Raw genomic sequence first — 12,125 nt, forward strand, 5'->3', positions numbered from 1 at the left:
GTGCTTACATACTACAGTATATTACAACATTTCCTTTTATCCCTGAATTCAGATAGTGGAAAGGTCAACCATGTGTGGCCATGTTTCACCCAAAATAAGAACAGTATGTGCCTGACTACATTCAGCAGTATTCCTGCACTACAGTGCAAAACCTGTGCCTACATAAGGAGGGGTGGAACTTAGTTACAGGGCGTAGGTGATGACCAATTGTAGGTCCTCAGTTGGTTCGCAGAAAACTAGGAGCAGGTCCTGGCTATGTGAATAGGTAAACAGCTTGTACCAGTTTGAATGCCTAGTGTCCCATTGATCATTACCCAGTATAAGCTATAAATGACAAGTTATATGTATTATTAGTTCATTTTTTAGTATTTTTATTATGTATTATATCAGTTTATTTCTTAATTAAATTGCCACCAATTGATAACCAATAAGGAGATGATTTTAAAATCTGTATATGTATGTAGATAGGTAAGTAGCAGTAGGTCTAGCAAAAAAAACCTCAAAAGTAAAGTTACATCAAAATAACTTTATTAATTTAATTAAAGGATTAACGAATTACAATTTTCACATTAAATTCAATAAAACATACAGTCATATATATTATAACACATATTTTTAGATGAAGAGCAGATGTATATCATTATCATCAGCAAACTGTAAAAATAAAAACAATATGCCATTATAAAAGGTGTCTAACAGTAGTTGCCGGACAATATTCTGGACTTCTAAACCCATTTGGTTTGTCCTGTGTGGCTGTTGAAAAGGAAATGTTTTCCAGAAACTAGAAAAACAAAAATCAAAGAACCATTGATATTCAATATTGGATCTGTAGTAATATACAAAGTAAGTACCAAATATATATTTAAGATACTAGCATTGCCTACTAATAACAGTTCATAATCTAGTGTTTAAGTTATGAACAATAGAGTGTATTTCTGTGTGTTTTACTATTAATAGATAGTGGTATTTTTCTTTTTTTCACCTACAATAATGTGTATACATATGTGTGTATACATGTGTTACACAATAATGTGTAATTCTTCAGTAATTATATCTAGTGTAAGGTACTTACCCCGCCAGTGATCCCGCGTCGTCTTCGGCGACTCCAGGGATCGCGGGCAGCCTAGTAATTGGATATATCCCCTCCCTACTTCTAAGCTTTTATTATTGGCTAGTTGGGATATATACCAAAATTTAAAACTGATAGGTGCAATCATAAGGTAAAAGGTGGATACAGCTGCCGATATCCATATAATTTAATTTGCAGGACTATTGAATATTTTGGGGCAAATCAATTGTGGCTCATGTTACTATTAGTAAGCCAGGGTTAGACTAAGGTCAGTATTAGAGGCAAAACTTAGTGGTTTAGATTTATAATTGTGGTTTGGATATAATGAGAAAAGTCTATCTTTGTGTTAAGGGAATGTTTATTGCCTAATTTTTTAAATATTATTTTTTAAAAGCTGGTCGGTATGTGTTGTGTTTTCTATTTTAAATACTTTTTTTCTCATGGTGTGTATGTGTACTGTCCTTATTAACTTTTCACTCTTTGTTGATAAGGGGGCTTTCAAGGAGTGATAATTGGTCACTCTTTTTTTAAGGGGGCTTCCAAGTTTCATTATAAGCCCGCTAACAAACCCCAACATTCTTTTTGAGGGGGTAATGTGTGAGCCCTTGTCTTTTATTCAAAGTAGCCAACAAAGTTTTAATGGCTTGTAACCTGGTCTGGTACAGACAAGGTGAGACAAATGCTTGCTGCTTGCTTTTGCTGGCCTTCATGCCTTGGTGGCTGGAATTTAGGGGGAATTTTATTTGTCCCCCCAAAAAAGCAGCTTGGTATGTAATTGATTTTCAAGGCCACCATCCAAGCTCTAGTAAAAAATAATTTAATAAAATGTATTGTTATATTACATTGTTATATATAATTGCATTGTTATATTTGCCACTGACAGTACCTTGGTTCTCATGCCTTTTTTGACAATATTTTTCCTATGAGGGCAAAAAATGGTGAGAATTTATCTACAAGCTTTTTAATGGGTTCATAACTTATTGAACATAAGCCAGGAAATTGTGCCCATCCCTACTGAGGCTACATATGTGCACGCTTTTGTTTTTGCATGTTTTCAATACTGAAATCCCTGCACCTCAATCTGCATGTGTTTTCTAGGTGCCAAAGCCAATCACTGAGACAAACTTGTGTAAGGGTTTGCTTTTAATGTTGCATATTACCATATTTTTTGCCGTATAAGACGCACTTTTTTTTCCCCAAAACTGGGGGGGAAAAGTTGGTGCGTCTAATACGACAAATGTGTTATAAAATATTTAAAATAAGATACTCACCCGATACCCGATCCTGCCTGTGTCTCCTCTCCTCGCTGGCTGCAGCGTGTGTCTCCTCCCGGCTGCAGTGCAGAGCGAAAGAATCCGGCACAGCGCCCCCTGCTGATCCCTGCCCTAACTGCCGTACAGTGGAAAAAAAGGTAATAACGGCACAGAGTGATCACAAGGGGAATTTGAATGGCACAGAGTGATCAGAAAGGGAATTTGAATGGCACAGAGTGATCAGAAAGGGAATTTGAATGGCACATGAGTGATCAGAAGGGGAATACGGCGAAAAATACGGTAATCATAGCTGGGTAAAACAATTCTCACTTAGTTGTAAATGCATATATTTCAGGTTATTCATTTGTTACTCACCTGGGTCAACTGCACGGCCATCAAAAAAGTTTAGAGCCTACAGAAAATAAAAAGATTTAGGAAAGTGTTATACACTTTTAAAGCAGATAAAACTGTCGTTTTCCCTCTCTCCAAGAGACTTCCTCCTCTTCATGTAACTACTGGCCTGGCTCTGGCATCTCTGATGTCATCCTATGTAATGTAGGACCGACAGCCCTACATTAAAAGTAAGGACATTAAAAGTGTGGAGAGAAGGGAAGAGAAGGGAAGAGGGCCTATGGCTGGAGAAGCAATAGATAAGGTGAGCAAATTGGTTTTAAATGATCCATTGGATAACAATTAGCATTTAACTCTTGCAATGCAAGGGGAACCCCAGTTTACTGGTAGTTTTGACATATGTCATGTGCAGCGCAGTTGCTCAGTGGCTAGCACTGTGGCCTACAGCAGCACTAGGTCCCAAGTTCAAATCACAGCCAGGACACTATCTGCATGGAGTTTGCATGTTTCCCTGTGTTTTCCTCCAGCTTCCTTCCACATTTCAAAAACATGCAGTTAGGTTAATTGGCTCGCTCTCAAAAAATTTACCTTAGCCTGTGTTCATTTTCTAAAATATATTTACCTTGTTGAGCAAATTTAGTTTTTATGTAGGTGGGACAGCTGGTTTGTGGATATTACTAATGCATGCAACTATACTTTGGGCTCTATTTTAAAAACTGGGAATTAGACATTCCCTCAAACATTCACTGGTGCAGAATTATCCAGCTACATGTGTTTCAATGGCAGTAATGATTCCCACCAGGGAATGTCATATTTCATGATTTATAAATAGAACCCACAGACTTCATCAGAAAGACTTACAAATTGGTTTCCCGGTAAGAAGTTCGGATTTTCATTTGCCTGTTTATTTTCATCAGCTTGATCTTGTTTTCTGGAAGTAATAAACCACATGATTGGTAATTATAAAGATAATTTTGAATAAAACAATGCTTAAGTTTACAATGATACAGTTTATATGTTTTTATACATTTGCAAGTATGGGCTCTCAATGAAAATGAGGGGTCTATGATTCAGTTACTGTCATTTAAACACATGGATCTCGAAGATTCTCTATCAGGAAATGTTTGAGTAAATGCCAGATTCACTGCGTTATCAACAGAGCCCAAATGTGAGTGAATCAAATTGTGTGCAATCCTTAACCACCTGGGCCGTTAGCCCGCGCCTGGTTCGGGGTAAGAAAACTTGCTAGTATCCTTTACCCCGAACCAGGCGCGGTGTAGCTAAAAATATAAACAAGGGTTACAGTGCAATCCGATTGTCATACAACATTGTATAACAATCGGATTACAACTGAAAAAAAATACTTACCATGTCCCCACAGCTCCTCCGGAGACGTGTTCTGTCTTCATCCGGCATGTGCAGTGACGATCTCCAGGGTTTCCCGGTGACGTCACTGCGAGCGTCGGTCACCTAATCACAGCTGTCACAATAGGAAATGAATAGGAAATAATTAATTGACAGGGGAATATTAAAATAGAGCTCATGGCATTCATTTATATATAACAGACACCTTCCTACCAGACACCTTACTCTCTGCATGTTAAAACCAAGCCTAAAATGAGGCATTTTGGGTAAGGCTGGAAAGGATTAAAGTTATAGTTAAATTAATCTCCTAGATTGTAAGCTCTTCGGGGCAGAGTCCTCTCCTCCTGTGTCACTTGCTGTAACTGTCTGTCATTTGCAACCCCTATTTAATGTACAGCGCTGCGTAATATGTTGACGCTATATAAATCCTGTTTATTATTATTATTATTATTATTATTATTAATATTAATAATAATAGTGAGTTTTTTTAGTGACACAGATAAAAACAAAATCACTTTTAATAAGGTAGAGGAAGAACTAAAACACTTATTAGCGTATTTACCAAAGTCATTTCCACTGTTTCTACCAAGATGAATTATCACCCTGTGATGTATAAGTCTGTTATCTTAGTGCATTCAGTGAAAATTCACTTTGCAAGGATGACACAATTATATGCAAGGAAATTTAATAAAAATGTAAAATTTCCCCGCACATGATGGCTGAAATCAGCAGAGCTTCATCTCATTTACAAAGCTAAGTGAACTATTACTTGCAAGGATTATTTCACTAATAATATATTACCCTAAAAAGAAATAAACTGGTGTGCCTTCCAATTCTGGAGACAAATGCACCCTTAGTTCATGTTATTAGTCACAATTTGTTCATGGCTCAAGGAACCCCTAGCAACCTCTAGAGAAACCCTAAGATTATGTGGAACCCTGGTAGTGAAACACTACCTACTACAAAAAATGGCTTGATTTAAAATATGTTTGTTTGCCATTAAGTGAAGTTGGTTTTGTTGGTTTTTTGTTTTTATAAACATTAATGTGTATGTTAATAACTGCATGAGATACCTTTTGGCTTTCACTGGGTCAGGAAAACTGGAAGGGCTGGCTTTTTGATATCCTCCACACAAAGGAAAGAATTTGGCATATTTTGGAACACTATGAAGAAAAATGGAAACCCAGTTATTACCCTATTTAAATAAACATATTTTTTGTGAAAACATAAAACAATAATCTTACTCTTTTAGAAGACCCCAGGCACATGCATAGAGGCTCAGGAGAAGCAAAGCTGCAGTAATTGTAAGAGCAGCAGTAAACCAGTTGTCAGGATGCCAGAAATATGAAGTTCGGACCAGCACAGCTGTTGTTACCTGCAAAATAATCAGTATTATATACAGTATGGTAGTGGATATTTAAACCAGGTAATATATTAATGGTATTGTCCTAATATAAAAAATTGTTACATAAATAAATATAAAGATATATTATATGCACCTTGTATGACAAACTTTTCTTTTGATAGGAAGAATTGGAATGAACACAAGATGGCGCTGCTGCAGCAGAAAAATGGACAGACAGTTTCCTATGTTTTAGAGTATTTTTTAATATATGAAGTATGTATGTATGTTTGTATGTATGTATATATGTATATTTATATGTATGTATGTATGTGTGTATATATGTATGTATATTTATATGTATGTATGTATCAGGTTATTATTTTGCTGCTAGCATTACTGTAAAGAGATTTCTCTTTACTACCTGTTCAGAACATGCAGAGGAAATAAACTTCCAGCCATCAAGTTGTTTTTGGAACAGGGATCTTCATTAGGATCTTACTCCTTGTATTGGGAATACCTATGAAAATGTTGGAATCCCCTCCCTTTCTGTGACAATACAGAGAGGGAAATCTCCCAAAGGGGGTCTCAGTGACAGAAATTACAATATAAGATGCAGTAGTATTGAAGCTGCCTGCACACCAGCAGTTCTACAGCTGGGAAATGCCTTCCATAAGGTAAGTGTCCATCTGGTATCACCCAATTGGGTCAATGTTTTTATTAGGTTCCTATGTAACCAAATGTCCTGGATGCTTTGAGCTTGAATAAGAAGCTGAACAAAAAAAACTCATTATATGATAAAGTGTATGTTTGCACCAGCACCAGTTTAAGGGCAATTGCCCAGTGTCCCTACCTTATCCATGACCCCCACTGACAAAGTGGAAGGGTGCACAGGGAGCTGTAATGCTAAGCGTTTGGGGTCCCCATTTCAAATTTAAAGAAAAAAAATGATCTAGTCAAATGTAGTTTTGGACTTGGTGAGAATCCTTGTCAGTTTTTGGTATTGCTTTCTTTTTCCACACTGAAGAGCTTTACTATCTCTATTTTTCCTGGTTACCATTGTCATTGGGCCAAAAAGATCATACACTCTCTTCTGGCTTTTTGTTTTCTCAGACCTTTCATTAGTTTCCCTCTACACTAGCTCTGTATTAACATTTCTTTTTTGGAAGTGATATTTCAAGAACAGGTCTTCTGTATACAGTAGAATTTTTTCTCCAATCTTAAATCTTAGAATTATATTTGATTTTTACCATAATTTTATTCATTACCTAACCAAATTCTGGAAATCTAACCTAGCCTAACCTTTGTCATAGAGTAACCCTTTGGGATAATTTTTAGATCTTCAGGGAACCCCCATTAAAATGACTATAACCACAGCTCACAGTACATTAGCCTGGTGGTGAGGAGGAAGAATGCCTCCTACATTGCTGACCGGCAATGTAGGAGGATTACAGATCATTGGCTTACAGCCAAAAACATCATTGGTATTTGTTAAACTGACTTGAGGGACACAAACTGCCTATTGCTCAAGGAACCCCAAACATTCTCTGGAGAAAGCCTTGGGTTCAGAGGAACCCTGGTTGAGAAACACTGATATAGTCTCCTATGTATATAGTTTCCTATATATTGTATTGGTATATAAAAAGCCTGTTTTAGTGGTAACTGTGTACATTTGAATACAGGAAGCACTGAAAAAAACTGAAAGGAGTTTTAACCATTTTTATTTTATCTAAAAAAGAACATTTTTACAGATACACTGTAACTTACCTATGCTGGACTAAAACTAGTTATATTAAGATAATGGCGTATATGTAAATGACAAAAATGCAGAAGTAAGACAAGCACAGAATCAGTATTGATACCTGAGACTATAGCATAACTTAATTCTTCATCCAAGGAGTCTTTATCAGAACATTGCAGTTTTAGTATAGGTGTATTCCTTGTAGAGTAAATAATTGACTCATAGTAGGCAGGGGAGCAAACTGGAGCCTCGTCATTCACATTCTGCAGAACAAATACTTTGATTGTTTCTCTATGTAAACATTTTGGAAGGATAAAAATATATCTTCTGAGCATTGTACAGTGGAATCTCATATGTAAATACAAACCACTTTACTTTAATTTGCACTGATAACTGATACAACACGGACAAAATAAATAATGTGACGGAAAGTGAACACAGTAGACCTCAATAAGGATGGGCACATTTACATTAAAGCTTACAGGATTACTTGCCATTACAGTAAATGTGCCAGGACAACCACAGCTCACAGTACATTAGCCTGGTGGTGAGGAGGAAGAATGCCTCCTACATTGCTGACCGGCAATGTAGGAGGATTACAGATCATTGGCTTACAGCCAAAAACATCATTGGTATTTGTTAAACTGATTTGAGAGACACAAACTGCCTATTGCTCAAGGAACCCCAAACATTCTCTGATTGAGAAACACTGTTATAGTTTCCTATGTATATAGTTTCCTATATATTGTATTGGTATATAAACAGCCTGTTTTAGTGGTAACCGTGTACATTTGAATACAGGAAGCACTGAAAAAAACTGAAAGGAGTTTTAACCATTTTTATTTTATCTAAAAAAGAACATTTTTACAGATACACTGTAACTTACCTATGCTGGACTAAAACTAGTTATATTAAGATAATGGCGTATATGTAAATGACAAAAATGCAGAAGTAAGACAAGCACAGAATCAGTATTGATACCTGAGACTATAGCATAACTTAATTCTTCATCCAAGGAGTCTTTATCAGAACATTGCAGTTTTAGTATAGGTGTATTCCTTGTAGAGTAAATAATTGACTCATAGTAGGCAGGGGAGCAAACTGGAGCCTCGTCATTCACATTCTGCAGAACAAATACTTTGATTGTTTCTCTATGTAAACATTTTGGAAGGATAAAAATATATCTTCTGAGCATTGTACAGTGGAATCTCATATGTAAATACAAACCACTTTACTTTAATTTGCACTGATAACTGATACAACACGGACAAAATAAATAATGTGACGGAAAGTGAACACAGTAGACCTCAATAAGGATGGGCACATTTACATTAAAGCTTACAGGATTACTTGCCATTACAGTAAATGTGCCAGGACAGACTTCAGTAGGTTAGGGACAAACAGATTAGCACATTCTATAGTTTAAAAACACTGTTTAATGTTTTATTTGTATATTATCATTTTTTTATAGAATACCCTACAAGGCATTACGATTTTCCAAAAGGATACATTTTAGGCCAAGAAAGAATTCTTGCTGTTAGTACAAACCATGGCTTTTGCAGTTTCAAGATCTGTGTGCAGTTCAGACAGCTTGTATGAGGCATACAAGTTACTAAGGAGCTTCCAGAACCTATTCTAATTCATATAGCTCACTTTAAAAAATGTAACACCATTTACTAAGGAGCTGTTTATTTATAAGACTCATGCATCTCACTTTGCAGCAGAGTTGCTGTTAGCTCCTAGGCGTTTATCATAGCTACCATCTATTAATAAGTGGTAACACGTAAATACAGCAAGATATGAGGTACAAATCACAATCAAAATCTGGCCATCAAAAATCCGCTTCTTTCAGTTTTCCAGCATTATTTTGGATCACATTTTCAATACAGGGACTGCAGTACACTGTTTGGGCACTTATATTTTGATAGCGCTGTTCTCCAGAAACAGTTGTTAGGTCTTGCTTGCTACACTAAAAAAACGTTGAGATGTCCCTGCTGCCTGCTCCCTGGAACTGTGTCAGATGTCCGTGGTGTTGTGAGAGGAAGGCTGGCTGTGTGTGGAGGTAAGTACAACTTTCAAAACACTGGAATTTTTGAAAATCCAGTGCACCTCAGGTTCGGAGGTAGCCGGATTTTTGAATGTCAACTGTAATTATTTACTTTCAATGACCACCAGTATTACAGGCATTCCTTTACTTACCACAATATATGGGGCCCATGACATCTATACAATGGTATCAGAGAATGTTGCTCCATCACATTGATGTCAGTGGGAAATAGCATGCATTTACATTACTAAATCTGATTTATGAGTAATATCAGCACCAGCACTTTGTTGGTAACATATGGCTAAAGAGTAGTTGTAGGTTTTTTTTTTTATATGTCAAATACTGTCACCTGTATGCAAAAATCAAAAGTATTCACAATTGTACTTCTTTACACCTTCTGAATTCTGCTGCATTTAGCGACATTAAAAATAAGACGATGAAATCCCTATTGCATTATTGCTATATTTGTTTCTTCACAAGGTTTTATACAAGGTTGTCACATTTTACACATGGTACAAATTAGTCACATATACTTACTGTAATAATGATTGTAACCACTGCAAAAGTCTCTAGCTGCTTTAGGGGATCTGGCTGGACATCATTGTTCAGATCAACAGCATGTACGGTCACTAAGTATCTCTGCTTTTCTTCAAAATCCAGCTCTCCACGCACTTTGATAATTCCTATTATATAACACAGATTCTTTTTTTTATAATTACTTTGTATAGCATTTTAAACCAAACTGTAATTAAAATAAAGGTCTGGCAGGTATGGCTGTAATGGGGTTGATATATGAGGAAAATAAAATGTTTACTTAGAAATATTCACAATAAAAGGGATTTTTTTTAATTTTATTGACATAAAGCAGGTAAAGCTTTGCAGCCTTCGACCATGTAATTATGCTTAAGCCAAAATCAAGTTTTATTTTCCTTGCACGTGATTACAAAGTGACTTTCTACTACATTTACAAAGTCAAAATTCCCCTGCAAGGTGATTAATTACTTTGCTATATGAGCACCTTAAATTCCCTAAGAAAACATTGGATATAATTTTGTTACCTAATGACATGTGTGAATGCAGGCATACGATCTTTGTCTTTAACAAGGTTCACCAATATAAATTACAATGAATGACACCTTCCTAGTGTGTGTTGCTTCCCCCTTCTCTTAGATTGTAAGCACAGGGTCGGCTCCTGCTCCTGTGTCATTGTCTTTCTGTCATTTGCAGCCCCTATTTAATGTACAGCGCTGCGTAATATGTTGGTGCTATATAATTCCTTTTTTTGTGTCATTGTGTTGTCAATTGTGAACAGATTTATTACTAAAGGTATGTACAAAACTACTGTTTTACTTGAAGGAGGATTTGTCATTTTAACTTGCTATATACACATCTCTAATGGTCATTAAGTTCCCTCTACTATTTCTTTAATCAGCTTTGCTACTTTATGGGTCAGCTTAATAAGAATGTGCAGGGAGCTGACCCTATACATTCCTGTGTGTGCAATGTCTTATAGATGAAAATGAATGCACAGCCATTTATTTGCAAAGGGATGCCCGTTTGATGAAAGAAGCCTGTTGCAGTTGTGTACAGTTCAGCAAAGATTCTCCTATTGGATAGTCCAAAGTTTAAATCTGATAAATAGTGTCTCAAAGCAATCAGCCATGTTGCTGCTTATAAAGTCCCTTTCCATGTAAATATTATTATATATAAATTAATATATACTGTATGTGTGTGTGTGTGTGTATGTGTATATTTAGTTAATTAATCCATCTTTATATGTGTTGATCAGCTTAAACTATAATTTATGAGCGTACACATTGAAGTGTAGTAGAATAAGCACATTACCTGTGTTTGGCTCTATGTAGAACTTTGGTGGGTTACCATAATCCCCTCCAGCAAGACTGAACTTGATGTTATTAAATGGCCAGTCTATGTCAGTAATTCTGGTTGTTCCAACAAATGTATCAATTGGGCTGTTTTCAGCCACTTCAAACACATTTTCTGCTGGATCCGGATGAAATTCATTAACACGTGTTACCTTGACAATAGCAGTGACTGTACCTGAAAATGAGTAAATCAAGTTATTACTAGTACTGGTTGTTTCCTTTGACATACAAAATTAGTATTTTGATCACATAAGAACTACATTTTGGCTTCTCAGTCTGATCACATTTACAAGATTTGTGTTCTCACAGTAGATATTAGAGCACAAGAATTTGGGTATTTGTAATATTTAGGAGCTTAGTATTTCATGACAGTTATTTACTTTTTGATATTTATAAACAAAAAAAGTATCGTAACACTTATTTTAGATTTGTACTGATGTAGAAACAGATTTCTATCTGTTGACTTCCTAGATCAGCCCTTCTTTACCTTTTTAATATGGGTGAACCAATTAATGGAATAGGGGCGTCAGTTCAGTTGAGAGGCACAAATTGCTCATTGCTCAAGGTACCCTTAGCAACCTCAAGAGGAACCCTAGGGTTCCATAGAACTGTGGTTGAGAAACATTGTTCTAGATGTAAAGTTCTAGAAGTAATGGACATCTCTCAAGATCCATCTTTTGAACAATGCTGACATTGCAGACTAACTGAAAGTGTGCCCTGATTTACACATTAATTTTTTTAGATTAATCATCTTTTAATATTGAATCATTCAATCACATATTACAACAGCTTTGACTTACTGGTTAAAGATGGCGTCCCAGCATCTGACACTTCAATCTCCAGACTATGTCTGAACTGCATACCAGCAAATGTAACATTATCATAGTCTAAGCCTTTTGGTCCAGTCTACAAAGATCAGAAATTATTAGATAAACATAAAATAGATAGAAGTCTAATGTTTGACCATATCAACAGACCCATTGAATGTTACTGTTAACAGGTGTACAGTTTAAATTGATAGGTGCCGGAAATAGGTACAGGTGAGCTTTAGAGGCATTTAAAAGGCTTTAT

General features: G+C 36.0%; 1 protein-coding gene and 1 long non-coding RNA gene across 2 annotated transcripts in view; both read right to left on the minus strand.

Annotated features, from left to right (window-relative positions):
• Nucleotides 1–529: 529 nt before the first annotated feature.
• LOC140322130 (uncharacterized) lies at nucleotides 530–5,404 on the minus strand. The gene is made up of 5 exons (XR_011919146.1): nucleotides 5,283–5,404; nucleotides 5,112–5,201; nucleotides 3,535–3,604; nucleotides 2,698–2,734; nucleotides 530–781 (listed from the first exon to the last, which is right to left on the minus strand). It is a non-coding gene; the product is annotated as an uncharacterized lncRNA (long non-coding RNA).
• Nucleotides 5,405–6,108: 704 nt separating this feature from the next.
• Nucleotides 6,109–12,125, minus strand: part of LOC140322486 (cadherin-related family member 4-like) — a 29,840-nt gene continuing 23,823 nt past the window's right edge. Inside the window, exons 15-19 of the mRNA XM_072399048.1 lie at nucleotides 11,855–11,960; nucleotides 11,014–11,229; nucleotides 9,706–9,851; nucleotides 8,103–8,244; nucleotides 6,109–6,152 (exon numbers count right to left, since the gene is read on the minus strand). Of these exons, the coding sequence (XP_072255149.1) occupies nucleotides 6,109–6,152; nucleotides 8,103–8,244; nucleotides 9,706–9,851; nucleotides 11,014–11,229; nucleotides 11,855–11,960 (654 nt within the window). The remainder of the gene's footprint in view (nucleotides 6,153–8,102; nucleotides 8,245–9,705; nucleotides 9,852–11,013; nucleotides 11,230–11,854; nucleotides 11,961–12,125) is intronic.

The sequence above is a fragment of the Pyxicephalus adspersus genome, chromosome 2 (genome assembly GCF_032062135.1).
Source record: "Pyxicephalus adspersus chromosome 2, UCB_Pads_2.0, whole genome shotgun sequence".
Taxonomy (NCBI): domain Eukaryota; kingdom Metazoa; phylum Chordata; class Amphibia; order Anura; family Pyxicephalidae; genus Pyxicephalus; species Pyxicephalus adspersus.